Consider the following 20050-nt stretch of genomic DNA (forward strand, 5'->3'; position numbering starts at 1 on the left):
CTTTCTTGTTGTTATTCTGATGTAAGCCAGGAGAAGAATCTGTAAGTAGCAATAATTTATGGTCTCATTGCTTTACGGTTAACAGGTGAATCACTCCATTCTATTCTCTTCCCTAGTCCATGGTAAGGCATCAACAATGTTCGTCAACATGCACTTAAGATACATCTACTCTGATGAGATACAGGCCTGCTTTACTATCTGCCATTGAGGAGGCCTTAACAGTTGCCTGCTTTGAAGAGAGGATATAATAATACAGTTTATCAAGGGTTTTTATCATGATTTAGTTGTGATTCTGATACTTAGCTTAGGAGTTACAAGTCCTTATTAGCCCTTAGGTACTTTCTCACTATCTCCAATGTAAGTGACTAGAGAAACGTGACAGCATGATTTCAACATGTAATCTTTTTTTTTTCTTGTAGAAAACACTAACGCATTTAAATAAATAGTATTTCAAAAATTTTAATATAAAATAACAAAGGCTTGACTATATTTATAGTAACAAAATATAGACCTCAATGGTCACTTATGAGAGGTGAGTTTTAAAAAGAATGAATATTCTTTAAAATGCATTGTCACAATTGTATGCAACTATCCTACTAAGGATATTTCATGCTACAAATTTAAAATCAAGAGGAATCTGGGGTGGCCTTCCCTGATGCCGCAGTGGTCAGCAATCCGCCTGCCAATGCAGGGGACATGGGTTCAATCCCTGGTCTGGGAAGATCCCACATGCCGTGGAGCAACTAAGCCTGTGTGCCACAACTACTGAGCCTGTGCTCTAGAGCCCACGAGCCACAACTACTGAGCCCTGAGCCACAACTACTGAGCCCATGTGCCACAACTACTGAAGCCTATGCACCTAGAGCCTGTGCTCCGCAACAAGAGAAGCCACTATGATGAGAGGCCCGCGCACTGCAACGGAGAGTAGTCCCCACTCGCCGCAACCAGAGAAAAGCCCACGCGCAGCAATGAAGACCCAACGCAGCCAAAAATAAAATAAAATAATAAAATAAATAAATTTATTAAAAAAAAAAGAAGCTGGGGCAATTCCATCAAAGCAGACAGGTTGGGTCTTGGTTTCTGTATTTCACAACTCTTTTGAACTATATGAGCTTAATTTAACATTAGCTTAATTTGGTATTTGGTCTTTTTAAATTTTCATTTTTTAAAATTCATTCACGGTAAAACCAAATAGCTTTACATTTTTCAATTAGAATGTAAAACATTAACAAAAGCAGTATTTCATTAATCGTTTTAAAGAAGAGAGGATAATAAAACAGAGACAGAAATAAAAACTTTTTGGAAAATGTAAAAGGGAATTTCTATATTTCTTTAAGAGTAATGCCAAGGTCCCTAGTTTACAAAAAGGATATTGAAACTCATGTATCACCCTATAGACATGTTATTAATAATAAAGTCAATATTCCTACAGAATGCCAAATTTGCACACTATGGGTGCTGTATATTTATCAAGGCAAGTAATCACCCATTCATGAATTCAATGGTAAGTTGTGAGTAAGCCGTATTTGGTTGGTATATACATTTCAAAAAAATTTCAGAAACGTAGGATTTATGGGATTTTTTTTTAATATATTCAAATGAGAAAACTACATGTACTAGAGAAAATATTCATTTGTGGTTCTACCTGTGCATCCTTCATTTGTCAATTTACACGACTGCACGATATGTGCATAATGACATATGTATATGTTCCTAAGTTGTCAGATGGCCTTGGGCAATGATCAAAGTACTTTTGTGCTATCATGTCATTAGTAATATAGCAAAAATAACTTACGACCTGTCTTTGTGAAATTTTCGTGAGAATTAGCAACCATAGTAGTCTTTGAAGGTATATAGAGCAGACACAGGAGAAAGAACTATTAAAAACAACCTTCATGTAATGTAGTATGATGCTAAGTGGGACCAGTGTAAATGAGCTGCCTGAAAGCAACGTTTCATATTGTTACCTTTGATGTTCTTCCCTGGGGCTCCAAGAGGGCATGAAGGGAAACTAGAGCAGCTTTCCTCTGCCTTGCTTTTGGTAAATTATTTTATGTAGACTCATGGTAAATTATCCATTCCTTTTTCCCAGAAGAGAGTAAGTAATATTAGATTATAATTGAAGCGCTGGCAGTAGGGGGAAAGGCTTTGTCTCAAATGCTATTGATAGAGAATGAATAGCACATGTAAGAAGATCTATTACACTCAACTCCAAATTACACGAGCAATCCTGTGCAGTAAGTTCAAACGTGGCGTTCATCAAAAAGATCTCCAATGTGTGCCTTTCCTGATGAAAAGATCCCTTCCTAGTGAAAGGATCTCTGGGTCTGAATGTTTAACAAAACTCATATGAGCTATACCTGAGCGGTTGCCAGATAAGAGCTTAAAAATTATAGGCATGATTTTCTCCCTCAACCTTGTAGAAATCTTGGGGGGTGGGGAAGCAGGCAGATCTTCTACCCTGAGGTTGCCATTAAATGAGAAAGAAGCATACAAAATATAGCTCATTACCCTAAAAGCAATACATCAGTAATAAATTCTATGCCGATATCTAAATTGACAAATGCATTTACAAGCTCATTAACAAAACAATATGTCCAGAAGCCTCACTGAGGCTGTGAGTCAGAGATCTGATAACCACTTTCTGTTGAAACCATATGTCTCTAGAGCAGCACTTCAAAACCCTGACTGACATGGGCTATTGACATTGCAACATGCAGTAACAAGAAAATCACAGACACTTGATTTTAACCTCAAACACATCCCAAATTTATAAGAAAAGCCAATGAGTAAGATTTTTTCTCATTGAATACATCTTCTTCTATCTTGTGTTCTTGTGTATTGATAGACTAGATGCCTAATCTCCTGGATAATGGAGAATGACACCTGGTAGCCCAAAGTGCAGAGGCTGGACCCTACATAGCAGATACCCGATAACACTTGCTGATATCACGGTGACAGGGAATACCATTTGACAGGAGAGTGCCTACCGTTGCAGCCAGCCACATGATTTCTACATTCTTTCTCTTTTTGGCTTGAATATTTTGCTGGAGATTTTCTAGTAATCCTTTTAAATCATTTTGTTCTTGAAAATGTGAAATGTCTGAAAAACAAAAAAGGAGGGGAAGAAAAAGGAAACCGTATTAGTATTAAGCTGCCCATGGAGTTTTCCTTAATATATTTGCAAATGTAATTTCCATAACAACAAATGCCATTTGGAGTAGAGAGTATCTGAGGATAATCATACTTATTAATCCTTCCGGTTTTACTCTTTACTTAGAAATATGCCTCAGTTTCCCTCATTCCCTATTGTGTGTAACTGGGGTAATGTCAATGGGTGATATAACACTCACCAAGAAGGGAACTGTTTTTAATAACAAAGGCTGCCTCACTTCAACCAAAGTAGAGGATATGGATGAAACATGAGATACAACCTTCCATTTTTGGCTACTGAGCAGCTAGTCTGAATCATGAGACTATATCAAACTGAACATCTCAGAGGTGGAATTGGAAAGTTCAACCAAAACCCATGAAGTCAGTTTCTACACAGAAAGATTCCTCAACCTAGGCAATATTGACATTCTGGACTGGCTAACACTTGGTTGGAGGGAGTGGGCCTACATTCTGCATTGTGGGATGTTAAGCAGCATCCCTGACCTCTACCTTTTAGGAGCCAGTAGTATCCTTCCCATTGTGACAATCAAAAATATCTCCAGGGCTTCCCTGGTGGCGCAGTGGTTGAGAGTCCGCCTGCCGATGCAGGGGACACGGGTTCGTGCCCTGGTCCAGGAAGATCCCACATGCCGCGGAGCGGCTGGGCCCGTGAGCCATGGCTGCTGAGCCTGTGCGGCCGGACCCTGTGATCCACAATGGGAGAGGCCACAACAGTGAGAGGCCCGCGTACCACAAAAAAAAAAAAAAAAAAAAAAAAAAATCTCCAGATATTGCCAAATGTTCCTTGGGGGCAAAGTCTATCCTGTTTGAGAACAGGTGCTATTAAGGAGCACAGGTATGGATGGAAAGAGGAACAACGCAAGAGGCGATAGTTAATTATATGAGATAATTGGGAAGGGAGCAAGAAGTGACTGATTGCTCAGATCTCTACACACTCATAACTAGAGCATGGGTAATCGATGGCATATGGTTTATATTAAAGCCTAAGGCAGGGCTTCCCTGGTGGCGCAGTGGTTGGGAGTCCGCCTGCCGATGCAGGGGACGCAGGTTCGTGTCCCGGTCCGGGAGGATTCCACATGCCGCGGAGCGGCTGAGTCCGTGAGCCATGGCCGCTGAGCCTGCACGTCCGGAGCCTGTGCTCCACAACGGGAGAGGCCACAACAGTGAGACGCCCGTGTACCGCAAAAAAACAAAAAAAAAAAACAAAAAAAAACCTAAGGCAATGCACACTATGACACCAGTATTCCTGAGACTCAGTGAGATAGGATTCAAGATTAGAATATAGAGATGGAAACAAAAGTCTAAGAGAGTGGTTGGGTTAGTACCGTACAGTATGAAAATACACTCTACTGTGTAAGCCACAAACTGACGGATGAAGAACTCCCGAGAGCTTTAATTGAGGCTAAAAACAGGAGAAAATACATAAGAACAACATGGACTATACGTAGGCTATCCAGTTACACTGAAGAAACAGATGATCTGTTCCTGAGTCAGATCACACACACACACAAAAATGACACAAATAAGCTTTCATCATAATTAAGCTTGGCACTTTCCAAAACTGTACCAGATGTTTCATTTTATTAGAATAATATATCTGAGTAGCTCTTAACTTTAGCTCCAGAGAGTAGAGGAAATATCCTAATGAACTGTACTAGAAATCTATATCTACCAAAGAATGGAAGTGGTTGGTAAAATGGCACTGAGCATTGAAAACAATTATATATCATCTTGAATTTCCTGTCCACAGAATAGAGGAAGGTCAGGTACAATCCAGATTCATACCTTGTTTTAGGGAGATGAGATTCAAAATATTCATATAAATATATGCATGATTCTACTTTATTAGTTCCTAAATGGGAAAACTGTTAAATGTCAAATTTTTACCGTGTAACTAGAGACGATTTTTTTTTTTTTAAATTTTTTAGCCACACTGTGCACCATGTAGGATCTTAGTCCCCCGACCAGGGATCGAACCCGTGCCCCCTCCATTGGAAGCGTGAAGCCTTAAGCACTTGACTACCAGGGAAGTCCCAATGATTCTCTTAAGAAAGAGAAGCTTTCCCTAAAGACATTGCCTCGCTAGGTAGGAGACTCTGATACACAGAGATTTTAACAGGACACAGCCCAAGGATAAGGGAAGGAGGCATAATGTAGAATGCCTTGAAGAGAGCTGCAAAGCCAGCTCAGGACTCTACAGCTAATTGAAGAAAGGATGGACAATAATGGCGCCTTCTAACTGATACTTTTAGCACACAAGGAATAAGTCAGATCTGCCATCACTGCCCTTAATGTTGATAAATGGCAACCAAAACAAAACCAAAAACAAACCATGACTTAGAATAACAAGCAGCTATTTAAAATTGTGTACAGGTATATCGTTGACAGAGAAAGTGTCCTTGACATTGTTGAAAGGAAAAACTGGTCATATTAATAAAGGAATTTATTGGTGTAACATTGCGTGTGTGTGCCTGCACTTGTGTGCATGCTTACCTCTCTCTCTCTGTGAATGCAGGCAGAGCAAGACATCGGTTTAGATACTAACAGTGCTCCTCTTCGGGTTATGGGATTGAGGGTGATTTTTCAACTGCCTTTTAAATAATTTTTTATTTACTATTGGAGTATAGTTGATTAACAATGTCGTGTTGGTTTCAGGTATACAGCAAAGTAATGCAGTTATACATATATGTGTATCTCTTCTTTTTCAAATTCGTTCCCCATTTAGGTATTACAAAATACTGAGCAGAGTTCCCTGTGCTATACAGTAGGTCCTTGTTGGTTATCTATTTTAAATATAACAGTGTGTACATGTCAATCCAAAACTCCCAATCTATCCCTTCCTCAACTGCCTTTTTATGTCATTTGAGACACAATAAATATATATTGTTTTAAAATAATACAGTTATTTTAAGAGCAAGGGAGAACAGAGTACATATGTATAAGAAAAGGAAAAAAAAACCCCAAGTTCTTATGATACAAAGACCTGACCTCCAAATTTCCATGGTCTGGTAGGGTGGGATAGATTTTTTACACCATTATTAACTGCGGTCAAGTGTACCGTGGGCTATGACGCAAGACAGTAAAAATGATAATAGGGACCTAAGAAAAGGAGTGGCTAATTCAATGAAGAATAGTTGAGTATGGAAAGGTTTCTAGTAAAGGTAATGCTTTGTGTCTACAGAGAGTGTTTGAGGCCAAGAGAAAAATGTCAACAAAGGCATGGACATATGAGGCAGTACTATGGAAACAGGAAGCTTGTGGTTCACCATGTCCTTGGAGGGCACAGTCCTAGAGGCAAGAATTATAAAGAGTCTATTCTGATATTTTGGGATATCTGGGCTTCCTCCTAAAAATGAGAGCACCTGGTGAATTTTAATTATGGACATAACCATATCTGAGAGGTCCCCGAGACTGTTTTTTAAATTACCTGGTAAAAATGGCTTTGAAATAATTTTAAAAGCAATACAGAAGAAGAATTTTACTTTATACAATGTCCCATAGCAGTTATGCACACTCATCCCTTTGTAACAAAAATTTTATGAAATAATATTTACCCTTAGTGCGTTCACTGCACCCTGAATATATTTTGTTCTATTCCATGTTGCTTTTTTTTGAATGTTGGCCCCAACCCACTAAATTGATTAAACACCTGTATATGGTCAACATAAAAGACTTGCAAAGCACTGATCTAGGGCAACCTCATGTCCCAGATGCTGAGGTGACTTTTTCACAAGGTTCATAGTCAGACGGTCAAGTCAAAAATCCAGTCTCTTAAGGGGCTTCCCTAGTGGCGCAGTGGTTGAGAATCCGCCTGCTGATGCAGGGGACACGGGTTCGTGCCCCGGTCCGGGAAGATCCCACATGCCGCGGAGCGGCTGGGCCCGTGAGCCATGGCCGCTGAGCCTGCACGTCCAGAGCCTGTGCTCCGCAATGGGAGCGGCCACAACAGTGAGAGGCCCGTGTACCACACACACACACAAAAAAAATCCAGTCTCCCAAGTCCTATGCCAGTAATTTCCTTCAAATCTGTATCAGTGTCTTCACAGTTGGCTGCTGATCCAAAAAATAATTCCAGTATTAACACAATGGACCAGCTTCTTCAGAATTCTGAGGATTCAGAACAAAGCATAATAATATTTCAAAATAATTTAGTTTCATAGTTGACATGGAGATTTTTAAATCAGCCATTTTAAACAGACTACAATGTTCCTAAAATAAGTCAAACAAATGGCCATCCTTTGCTCATTTTTATCTACATAAAGATAGTGCTTTCAGATCCACAGAAATGATGTCCCATAGAAATTTCACCCCTTCTCCCCATGGCATGATTTTTAGAAGGAAGTCAATTGATGTTCTTAAAATTTTCAAGCCACTGTTTCTATTTCTGTAATGATAAAGCTTCGTTTATTCAGTCCATCACTATGACTGCTGCCACTTTTTTTCAGCCTGACAAAAGTCCTGCAGGCCACAGAAATTCAGGTCTGGATCTGGAAAGAAGTAGCATTAGTAATGACTAAATAGGTGAGATTTCAAGATATAATGATAGATCCTGATATAGCAACTGTAAATCATGGTATACACAGAACATGGATTGGTTTTGTTACTGAACCAAACTTGGGTCTGCCCACCCATGAGCAGTAAAGCTAATCTACTGACACCAGGCTGTAGTGAAGGAAAGTGCAGTGTTTACTGCAGGGTAACAAGCAAGGAGTCCTGGTTACTTAGTGCTCAAAAAGCCCAAACTCCCTGATGGACTTCAGCAAAGCATTTTTAAAGACAAGGTGAGGGAGTGGGGTCCCAGGGTATGTGATCAGCTCGTGCACAGTTCTCTGATTGGCTGATGGTGATGTAACAGGGCAGTGTCACAGGGGTTAACATTATCAACCCTTAGGTGCTGGTAGGTCTGGGGGCTACATGCTCACGGTCATCTAGTAGGTAACTTCTTCCATTTGGTGGTGGTTTTAGCATTTGTAAAACAACTCAGGAAATGTGCATCAATACTGTTATCTGGGTACTTCAGAGGGGAGATAAAGCAGAAGATATGGGGGAGGAGTCTCCTGGGAAGGCCCCGTAAGGTTCTGCTCAGTAACTGTTTTAGATGTAGAATGAGTTTCTTCAAATGTAAATATGGCAATAAGTCTTGCTTCTGGTACTCACTCCTGCATTACTTTAGGACTGAACTTAGACAGAGCAATTGAATCTCTATGCTTATCTCCATAAAAGTATTCTTTTTTCCCAGTGGGGTTCATGAAAGTAATCAGAAGGTAAAAGGTATAAGAATATACAGTGCATTACTGCTTATGACATTAAACAGCAGCAAAAATCTAAATGATGATAATCTGTCATACATATGTATATATATTTATGACATGGAATATTATATAATAGGTAAAAGGAATAAACATGCTAGATGTATGAGCATGGATATATACTAAAAACTATGTTGAGCAAAAAAAAAATGATTCATACAAGATAACAGCAATAATATAAAGTTAAATGTGCAAACCTTTGCCATATTTTTTATGAATACACACATACAGAGGAAAAATATGTATGAGAACGCAAAATGCCAAATTCAGGATACTGATTTTCTCAGAGAAGGGTACAAAGGGGGTTTCCTTTATGTCTACAAATATTTGTTTCTCACAACATTTCTGAGACTGGGTGATGGGTTCCAAAGTGCTTGTATTTTATGACCTGTTCTCTTTCTCCTTTTGGAACTTTCATAATTCTTTGTGAAGAAAGCACTGAGCCAAGATTCCAGGAAAATGATTACTAATGCCAACTCCGTCCCTGCTTCGACATGTGGTCATAGCAAGCTGCTTAACCCTCTGTCCTTATTTTCTCAACAGCAAAGTGAGGACAATAACCCTGTCATGCTGCAGTGGAAAACCATGAATAAAAGTCTTGGCAGAGGGCTTCCCTGGTGGCGCAGTGGTTGAGAGTCCGCCTGTCGATGCAGGGGACGTGGGTTCGTGCCCCGGTCCGGGAAGATCCCACATGCCGCGGAGCGGCTGGGCCCGTGAGCCATGGCCGCTGAGCCTGTGCGTCCGAAGCCTGTGCTCCGCAATGGGAGAGGCCACAACAGTGAGAGGCCCGTGTACCGCAAAAAAAAAAAAAAAAAAAAAAAAGTCTTGGCAGAAGAGTCTACATTATTCAGTTCTGTGTCACCTCTGAAAAACAGAGGAAGACATTCACAGTTCTTAAGAAGAGTTCATAGCCTCAGATAGAAAGCCTACTTTCTCAGGCAAAAGTCCGAATTTATCCAAAGTAAGAAATATTCTCTCATACAGACACAGGTGCACACACATGATCCCAAACATTCAGAAAGCCAGTGACTGTTCTCCCACCACTCCTTGCTGGGAGAGAACAGCCAAGTTCAGAGTCACTTTGTAGTAGCGATTTTTTCCTTGTTTTGTCAAATGGGATTTCTTTAACAACGGCAGCTCTAAATATGACATTGGCTTGACTCGAAGGCAGGGTGCTGACCAATGAACAGGAATGGGACCGTGAACTCTCGGCTCATTGAACTATGATGCTAATGAGGCCAAGGCAATAGCTCTGTCACTTCATGGTCAAATGATTTTATGTTGTCAGAGAATGTTCCAAGATGAAATAGAAATTACAGCCGCCTTCCCCTCACCTATTCCACCTATTTCCCAGTGAGGAACAGGCACAACATTTACAGGGATCAATCACACCCCCAGGATGAAGTCAAGTGGTATAATTCCACCCCCTTTGAAATCAGGACTAATTCAGGGATGAGCAGGTAAATCTAAGCCAATCAGAACTTGACTTTGACCTCAGAAATTGTTTCAGGGTTATGTAAGTGACCTATGCTGTTCCAGCTGAGTGAGGCTCAGGACTCTGTAAAGTAGAAGGGGAGGAAAGCTCTCTTTATCTCTTTGCTTGAGCATACAGTTGAGCATGGCAATAACTGCTCACGCCAGCAAGACTTTCTTCAGGAAGGAACTAGATGTAGGATAAAGTCAACACTAAGAGTCATGAAATAAGGCAGAGAAGTGTCTTTTCAGTACTGCTAAGCCACTAAACCAACCCTCTCTTAACTGGTTGCCTGTCTTACTGCTGAAATTTTCAATTTTGTTAATTGATGCCAGTTGGAGTCAGGGTTTCTGTCACTTGCGACCAAAAGCATTCTAAGGTAAACACCTGGTTATACAGGCATTTTTAACACTGATCAGCAATATTGCAAATGTGTACTGTTGCTTTAGAGGTGAGGAATCACAAATAAGGAAGAGTACTTATGGAAAGTATCCCATTAATCACTTCTTTTTTTATGATTTTTTTTACATCTTTATTGGATTATAATTGTTTTATAATGTTGTGTTAACTTCTGCTGTACACCAAGTGAATCAACTATATGTATACATATATCCCCTCCCTCTAGAGCCTCCCGCTCACCCTCCCCATCCCACGCCTCTAGGTCATCACAAAGCACCGAGATGATCTCCCTGTGCTATACGGTGGCTTCCCACTAACTATCTATTTTCCACATGGTAGTGTAGATGTGTCAATGCTACTCTCTCAATTCGTCCCAGCCTCCCCTTCCCCTGCACCGTGTCTACAAGTCCATTCTACAGTGATGGTTTTAAAACATAGCCCCACGTTCTTTGACACTCCTTCTATAAAGAAGGTGGAGTCTTTGTACCTTCATCTGGAAGCTAGGTAGGCTTGTGACCATGTTGATTAATGGCAGACGTGATGCTACGTGACTTTGGATGCCAGGTCATAAATGACTATGAAGCTTCTGCCTTATTCTCTTGGAACTTTACTGTCTGTATTCCCTCTTTTGGGATATTCCCTATAAGAATCCATGTACTAGGCTCGGAGAAGCCCAAGTCACATGGAGGGTCCTATTTAGGTACTCCGGTCAACAGTTTTAGCTGAGCCCAGCCTTTGAGTCATCCTAGCCCAGTGGTCAGAATGTGAGTGCAGAAGCCGGCCGATGACTCCAGTTCCCAGTCACTTAAGGGATACCAGCCATTCTTCTTTCCAACTGAGGTCTCAGATATCTTGGAGTGGAGACAAACTTCCCCCCTTTCCTGTCTGAATAACTAACCCACAGAATCTGTGAGCATAAATAAAATGATTCTAATTTTATATCAGTAAACATGGGATAATTTGTTACCTAGCAATAAATTACCAGAACTACAGTAAAAAAAAAACAAAAACGTGAAGGACCTGTTCTTCTAAGTATGATAAAATGAACATATGAAGAACAAAGTTTTCACAGTCCACTCTGGTTAGTACTACATCCTGTAATATCAAATCTTTTATATAATTAATTCTGAAACAATTATAGTTAAATGCACTAACAAACAAACAAATGCAATTAGGTGAAAGCCATTGAGATGTCTTAAAATTGGAAATTATGCTCTTTCAGAGGCTGTAAAATCTTGAAAATTATAAAAGAAAAAGCCCCACTGATACCAGCTTTACTTAAATCTGATTTACAATTTACAAAAAAGGCAATGTCAGAAATCAAATATCAAATTCCCAACCTGATCAGAGCTGAAAAATATTTTTGGCCTGTACATTTTCACTGTTTCGTCTTAAATAAATTTCAAGGTTGCATCACCCATAGCAAAGGAAAAGATGAACTTTAGAACTAACTGTCAAAATATATTAAAAGTAATGTGTTAACAATTTGTTTAGAATTTCCTCACTCACTATTGCACATTGAAGGCCATGGGACTTGGTGTGTAGGGAGAAGAGTAGAATTATAACCCATTAATATTTTTTCCTATTTTCATTTTTTCAAAGAAATCATTCATTATTTAATTTCAGAATCTCCAAACAATTTAGAGTATGTCAAAGGTTGGGAGATGGATTGTGGGCAGCTGACTCTCAAAAATTTAAGTTCTGCTCTCAAGATATTGAGATATTTTTATTAACAGAAAATAGAAAATTTGAGTATGAAAGAGGCCTTACACAAATCCCCAGGTCAGTCTTCCTGTTAGCCTGGTTGTACTGCTTGGATTATTTTTTGCCTGCTTTTAAGTGGCCTGGGTCCTTAGCACTGAGGGGAGTTGGATGGTCCCCTTTTCTCCTTCCAGCTCAACTTCTAAGCTCTTGCATTTTAGAGCAACAGCAAGAAAATACCTGTTGAGAGCACACACTACGCACAAAAGTCTGAGGACCAAAGCAAGAATAGATTTCTCAAAGTTTAGGACTGAGAGGGAAGCAGCTTTTGGGGGTCATTCCAGCACCTCACCTCCCTGCCCATGTAAGAGCCAGGCAGCCCGTGAAATATACCAAGGTCAAATGGCAGGCCAGAGAGGTAGACACATAATAAGGCCTTCTCCAAAGAAGAAGGGTTCACCTCTTCCATGGCCCTCCTTTTTTTGATAATGCAGAAGGAACTGACTCCAAAACTGCCAAAATAATGGCCAAAGAAAAGGGGAGACAGTTGAGAAGAATGGGCTTTTCTCCAATGGTCTCTGGATTACCTCTTTAGGCTCTTGGAGGCAAGTAAGAATGAGATCTTGAAACAGACTCACAGACTTAGAGAAAGAACTTCTGGCTACCGGGGACTTCCCTGGCAGTCCAGTGGTTAAGACTTCGCCTTCCAGTGCAGGGGGTGCGGGTTCAATCCCTGGTTGGGGAGCTAAGACCCCACATGCCTCGCGGCCAAAACTCCGAAATATAAAACAGAAGCAATATTGTAACAAATTCTATAAAAGACTGAAAAACAATGGTCCACATCAAAAAAGAATCTTAAAAAAAAAAAAGAACTTATGGTTACCAGCAGGGAAGGCTTGGGGGGTTGGGACAGATTGGGAGTTTGGGACTGATATGTACATACTGCTGTATTTAAAACAGATAACCAACATGTTGCTCAATATTCTGTAATAACCTAAATGGGAAAAGAATTTGAAAAAGAATAGATACATGTATATGTGTAACTGAATCACTCTGCCGTACACTAACAAACTTTGTTAATCAACTATGCTCCAATACAAAATAAAAATTAAAAAAAGAATGAGATCTTTAATGCTTCATACTATATAGAATAAAATAAATAACTCCTGAGGTATTTAAAAAGTTATAAATGAGGTAAAATAGAGGAAGATGATTATGGAACTAAAGCTGCTTTAGAAGACTCCAAAATGAAGAGAAAGGGGGTATTAAGATTATACGGCCTACCTTTTTTTCCATTCATATAGCTCCTTTTATTGGCTTTAAGTGACCTCCAGTTTGATCATCTAGGATTCTCAGACATTTATAATTTGTTGATAGCAACAAAATGTATTAATCTATGTGTGTTGCCATATTTCCCTTTTCTGATGTGTCTGATAAAGATAATTTTATCTTTGAGTCTTCAATTTTTCCCCCTTACCTGACTTCAGAGAAGAGTTGTGCTTTATCTGGAGTTTTGTTCTGCAGAAGTGGAAGCATGAAGAAAGAAAGGTGGATGGGGAGGTGGATTGGAATGAAACAGAAGGCCTTGCACTCATGGTTTTGGGAAAGGTGGAATGGTAAGTAAATAGTGACTGTCCGGGAGAGTGATGTGCTCAATCGATGAGTGACTTAAACATTTGGAAAAAAGGATTTAAAAAGTAAAATAATGAGTTGTCAGTTGTCTCCTCTTTGATGTTTAATTGAAAGTTGGAACTAATTTTTAGTTATTTTTAATTGTTGGGCTGTTTACTGGATGCGGTACTATCCTGAAACTGAATTCATAGGAGACTGGTATTAATTCAGGTCAAATTTAGATATTTATTTCCAAAAGGGAAGATGAGTCCTAAGATTTCTAATATCCACCTCATTCCTCACTGTGCGGCCAGTTCCAAAGAGTGATGACTTTGTTAGGCAGGAGGTAGATGGGCTCCAGGCTGGGAATTTACAACTAGCTTCCTGTTTACACTTCCTGAGGAAGGAAACAGGTGGGCTCTAGGCTAGATATTTACAACCTGTCTCCTGCTTGCACTTTGAGATAGAAATTACAACAGGAACAGCGAAAATGGCTGGACTTTGTTTCCTGTGGACACTTTAAGATAACAGTCATGGCAGGGACAGACAGGGGCTAAACCCTGTTTGAGTAAAAGATGAAGAGGCCACGTGTTTCCCATCCTTGGGGCAAAGGGAGACACTGCACCTTGGAGGCTTCTTGGGGGTCAGAAAGGAGGGGGCACCACCCCAAAATAGGTGATGCCCAGGCCCCCCATAGGCCTGTGGGCTGGAATCCATCTGTGAAAAAAGTTGTGCACACGTGTTGGGGAGGTCCTAGGGCAGGTCAGGTGTGGAAAAAGAAAAAGATAATTGGCCAAAGGTGAACAAAGACCCAGAAGAACTGCCCTATAGAAATGATTTAACCACCTCTTTACTGCATTCCTCCTCATTAGGGGGGATGCCCACAGCTTTTCTCTCCTGGTGTGTATCTCTGCCTCGCTTCTGTCTTAACTAAACAAACTTTCTCTGTGTGCTCTCCCATTTGTTGTACCATGTCTCTAATAATAAACTTTGTACCTGTTTCTACAGTTTTTGCTTCCTTGAGAAATGCATTTCTCAATGGGGGTAAGAGCCAGGGGAACCTTGTTCCTAGCCTCTAGCCCCTGGTGGACTAGTGGTTAGGATTGCTGGTTTCCATCCAGGTTACCCAGGTCCAATTCCTGGGCAGGGAACTAAGATCTCGCTTCACGCCACTGCTCTCTGCTGCCTATCCAATTTCAATTTCAGGAGCTCATCTCTATGTGGGTGTTCCAAAAAGAAAAATGTGCTTTTTTTGAAAGATTATCAGAGAAGCAGAGACTATGTTAAAAAAAATCATTAAGATTAATATAGGTAGGTATTTGAAGGGTTACAGACAAGACTGAGAAGGAAAGAGGCTGTTGAATGGGGAAGAGAGGCAGGTTAGTTCAAACTACAGAAAGAGCTTTATAGGACTTCCCTGGTGGTCCAGTGGTTAAGACTTCACTTTCCAATGCAGGGGGTGCAGGTTTGATCCCTGGTTGTGGAGCTAAGATCCCACATGCCTCGTGGGCAAAAAACCAAAACATAAAGCAGTAGCAATATTGTAACAAATTCAATAAAGACTTAAAAAAATAAAAGAGAGTTTTACAATCAAATTTAACTGGATCAATGTGTGTATACAGGAGAAGCAGAACTCTCTTGAGAGGCTCAAAGCACATACAACCATTATCTTATCCATCTCGCTAATGTTCGTAAGTGTGGTGTGACAACTTATCAGGAAACTGACACTGGAAATATTAACTTCCTTTCTCTAGTGAGATAATGGTAGATGAAGTACAGGTACATATGTAGTAATTATTCTCATTTAGCTGATAATGACATGGAGGCACTCAGAGCATCAAATGATTCACCTAAGTGAACTTTCAATTGAATTCATATCTTTTGTTTTCATGCTATTCTGTGCATACTAACTAGACGGGTTTACTGGAAGTCCGGCCAATCTTCAGTGAGTGATGAAGTCTAAAGAAAGGAGAGCCCCAGTGAGAAGGAAAGAACATAGAAAAACGGAAGGATGACTAAAAGGCTGGAAATCTGAGTTTTTACCCACATAAACTTGACAATAGGGTTGATACATCTAATTTGTGAGGGCAATGAAGTAACACAGAAGATGCAGAGATAAATGCTGAGTTGAACAGGGAGGTGGCCATTTGTATGTGTGTATGAGGGTATATGTGTCTACCTTTGTTACTTGTAGTGTTGTTTGTATTTGTTGCTGCGATTCAGAGTACAAGTTAATGGACACTAAAAGTCTATGTCTGTGGTTTAACATGCACATAGAAAATTAAAATTCAGTATTGTTCAGTATCACTTTTCTTTTCAAAAAGACACAGGAGTGCTTCAAAAGACATATCAAATTAAAAAATTATCTTAATCTTCATCAACATTAAAAATTTCAACAGGTAAGTACATCGGAGTTTCTCTGCAATGAGTTGAAAATAAAATTTAAATTTAGAAGATCAGAGTCCTTAGACAGCCATGGAAGAGTTGCGGCATAAAAGTGAAAAGAACACTTAACTGGGAGTCAGAAAATATAGGATATATCCCTGTTCTCCCACTAGCTGCATGTGTGAATTTGACAAAATCTATCCTGGATCCTAAACCCCTCATAACAAATTATAGGGTTAAACTAGATCAGTGTTTCTTAAACTATGACCTGAGGAACACTTATTTAACAAGATGCTAATGAATATTTTATAGGGTTTTTTTGGTGGTCCTATAATGTAATAAAAATGCTATTTTAAACAAAATTAAAGTATAGGCAGTGTAGATTAGGGTTGGGAAACTATGGCTTGCAAACTAAACCCAGTCAATTCTGTTTTTATAAATACAGTTTCAGTAGAATTCATCCAAGTTCATTAATTTACATATTGTTAATGGCTTATTTTGCACTTCAGTAGCAGAGTCCAGAAGTTGTGACAGATCACACGGCCTGCAAAATCTGAATTAGTTACTTTCTGATCCTTTACATAAAACGATTGCTGGCTATGCTATAGATCTTCTCAAAACTTTCAGTGTGATAACGTGAATTCCAAAATCATTTGACTATAGAATTCTTTCATTGCCCAACAATTATTAGCAGAAAGAGTGTTCTTTGGAATACTTTAGATTAGATTATTTCCAAGATCCAATTGTTCTCTGATTCTTCAAAACATCCAACTAAACAAATGACCCAATCTATCCCATTCATTCAACAAATATTTATGGAGTATAAGCTATGTGCCAGACAATGCTTTTGTTTATAGGTAAATAAAGTCAACAAATAGACAGGAGACTTGTCCTCATGAAGCTTATGTTCTGATCAGGAGTTATAACCAAGCAAGGTGCATGATAGATGCTGTGGAGAAAAAATAAAGTGAGAAGGGGACCAGGGCACCGGAGATTGCAATTTTAAAGAGGGTGGTCAAGAAAGGCCTTACTGAGAAAGTGACATTTGGAGAACGACTTAAAGGAGGTAAGCGATCCTTATGGGGGGAAGCATTTAAGGCAGAGGAAACAGCCAATGGAAAAGTCCTAAGAAACAGCAAGAGGTCATTGTGGGACAGAGTGAAGCAAGGGAGGAAGGGAGGGACAAGGAGAGGGAGAGACACACAGAGAGAGAGAGAGAAGAGAGTGGAGTCAAAATATCCAATTTTTTTTGCCAGATTATGGGGACGCTTAGAAGCCATTGTAACAATTTAGATTGTTATTCTGCAATTAAAAAACAGGGGGTTATTGGAAGATTTTGAAGAGTGACATGATTCGATTTTCATTTTTAAAGGTCACTTTAGCTGTTGTGATCAAAAAAGACTACTGAATGAGGTTGAGAGAGGAAACAAAGAGATGGGGAGGTTTTGTCATAATCTGGAAGCAAGAATAACAAGGATTTGCACAGAGTGGTAGCAATACAGGTGGACAGAGCTGAACATACATTTCGAAAATACAGCCAATGAAATCTTCTGATGGGGTGTGAAAAAAAGAGAAGAGTCAAGGGTGACTCCCATTTTTTTCTGAAACAACAAAAAGTTAGAAATGATAAAAACTGAAATGGGGAAGATAGTGGGAAGAATAAATTTTTAGGGGCATATCAGGAACAGAGTTTGAGGTGTTGAGCAGGATATATAAATTTAGGGAAGAGAGATGGGCTGGTGATGCAGGTATGGAGGTGGATAATTAAAGGATGGTATTTAAAGCAATGAGGCCGTTCAACAAGGGAGTGGAGTAGACATCCATGGACTAAATCCTGGTACCCTCAGCATTTAGAGGTCAGAAAGATAATGTGGAATCAGTAATGGAGGTTGAAACGCAGCAGCGAGGGGGGCAGGAGTGATCACAGAAGAGTAGGGTGATGGCCTGGAAGACCAGTGATGAAAGAGGGAAAAAATAACCATCTGAAACCTATTACTAGATCAAGTAGGATGAGGACAGAGAACTGAGCATTGGCTTTGACAGGTAGAAAACCTGACAAAACCAGTTTCAGTGAAGTTATGTGGCAAAGGCTGACTAGAGCAGCTGACTAGAAAAATGGGGGGAGAAAAATTAAAGACAGTAACCTTCAAATTCCACTTTTGTCTGCTTTTTGGGGAACATTTCAAACTTTCAGGAAGTCCTGCATGATAACATATTTTTCCTGTGTACTGACAATCCCCTTTACTCATCTTTTTATATGTCTATGCAAAGCCAAACATATGGGTAGCATGTGAAAAATTCCTCAGCCATCTGAATGTTTCCAAATACACATAGTTTGAAACAAACTAAGCAAAATATTTGGATGACTAACAGGATTTTTCATTTGTCTATCTCGATGTCTGCATAGTATCAAAGTTGAGATGTCCATAAAACAGAAATTATTACTAAATAAATTATGTCATAGTAATTTATAGTTCTGTTGGAAGGATTGGCATGTGTTAAGAAAATTCTTACATCTTCTGTCATTTTATATCCTTAAGATTGTTAAAAATACCAAAATAATCTATAGTATTCAGATTTTTCTTTGTGCTTAGGAAACTTAGACACATGGATTTAGCTTGACATAATAAATCAAGGTAATCTCACATTGAACAGAATCATGATTACAGCTAGTTGCTTTATATACACATTTCGCTCAGGTCAATAAATGTTTGTTAAACAACAAATAAATAAAAGATAGTACAGTTTTACTATTCTGAAAAATGTTCGCTTCCTTTTACATTCATGTCTAGAGTACTAATGAAATGCAAAACACAGATTTACAATTTGATAGCTAAATCTACATCGTACAAATCTAAGCTAGTGGTTCTCAAATCTTATCGTGCAGCGAACTCCCTGGGAAGGGGCTTGTCAAAACACAGACTGCTGACCCCACAGCCAGATACGATTTCTCTGAAATGACTCGTATGGATAAAAAATGAGGAGAGGTGCTGAGTGGCAAAGGGGTAAATTGTGCTGGTCAACGCTGATTTGCTCTCATATCTACCTGAACCCTTCCCCATTCTGCTCTTGATCGCAGGTAGCCTCATTTCCCGGGCTACTTGCTGCCCTCTGATTTACAATTAAGTTTGGGCAATGAGGATTAAGAGGGAGATTAAATGCAAGGAAGAAGCCAGAAGCTAGTATATTTCTCTCTCAATCTCTCTGTTTCTTCCGCTGTCTCTGGAATTGGTTGTAGGGCAACTTCTCTGTCCATGGTCCCAGCTTCTGCTGGACAGTCCCCACCAAGAACCTAGATGGGGGTGGGGGAAGGACAGCTTTTGTGCTCTGGTGCCACTACATCCAACTCAGGTCTCTTCCGAACCTGGGTTAGCTACTGCTAGTTTTATGCTACTTATTGCTAAGCGCTGGGTAGCTACATCGCCCTGGTTAATTTCTCCCAAATTTCTTCATGTTTATCGCCAATACTCTGCAGGAAATTCCTAGAATGCTCATTTGCATGACTGGGTTCTGACTACTATGGCTGCTAAGAATTTGGCATTATTTTTCAATTTACCACAGGACAGTCTAGGCTAGCATATCCTTTCTAATTCAGACACCTTGTCTTTACCCGATCCTACTGCAGGTTAATCATAGCCTGACCTCACCCCCAAGGTTTACAGACAGTAGAAAGGCAGCAGAGATAAAAGAGATATTGGGAAAAGGGAGACAAGTGATGGGGGAAGGGTCTAACAGTGCCTTTTGTCACCCACAGCTGAACCTCAGTTGACAGAATAAAACCGTAGCCTCTGATGTCACTGTTCTGTGAATGTTGAGAGGCTGGCCTCATGTTAAGAAAGGGTCTCTCTATATGAATGTGAACCTTTCAGAGGAAATCTAGTATTATCATGTGTGGGTAGAAAGGTAATAATTTAGAAATTTACTTTGAAACCTGGGAAACAGTTAACCTGTATCAGAAAGTCCCTATGCTAATCAGAAACACTCAGATTGTCGACTT

The 20050-nt window shown here is 39.7% G+C and overlaps 1 protein-coding gene across 11 annotated transcripts in view; it reads right to left on the reverse strand.

Moving 5' to 3' along the window:
* Positions 1-20050, reverse strand: part of INPP4B (inositol polyphosphate-4-phosphatase type II B) — a 725833-nt gene that overhangs the window by 43875 nt on the left and 661908 nt on the right. For all 11 annotated transcript variants that reach the window (XM_004263595.3, XM_049709522.1, XM_033402505.2 and 8 more), the window contains one exon: positions 2991-3103. In XM_004263595.3, the coding sequence (XP_004263643.1) occupies positions 2991-3103 (113 nt within the window). The remainder of the gene's footprint in view (positions 1-2990; positions 3104-20050) is intronic.

This window comes from Orcinus orca, chromosome 4 (assembly GCF_937001465.1).
Source record: "Orcinus orca chromosome 4, mOrcOrc1.1, whole genome shotgun sequence".
NCBI classification, from domain to species: Eukaryota; Metazoa; Chordata; class Mammalia; order Artiodactyla; family Delphinidae; genus Orcinus; species Orcinus orca.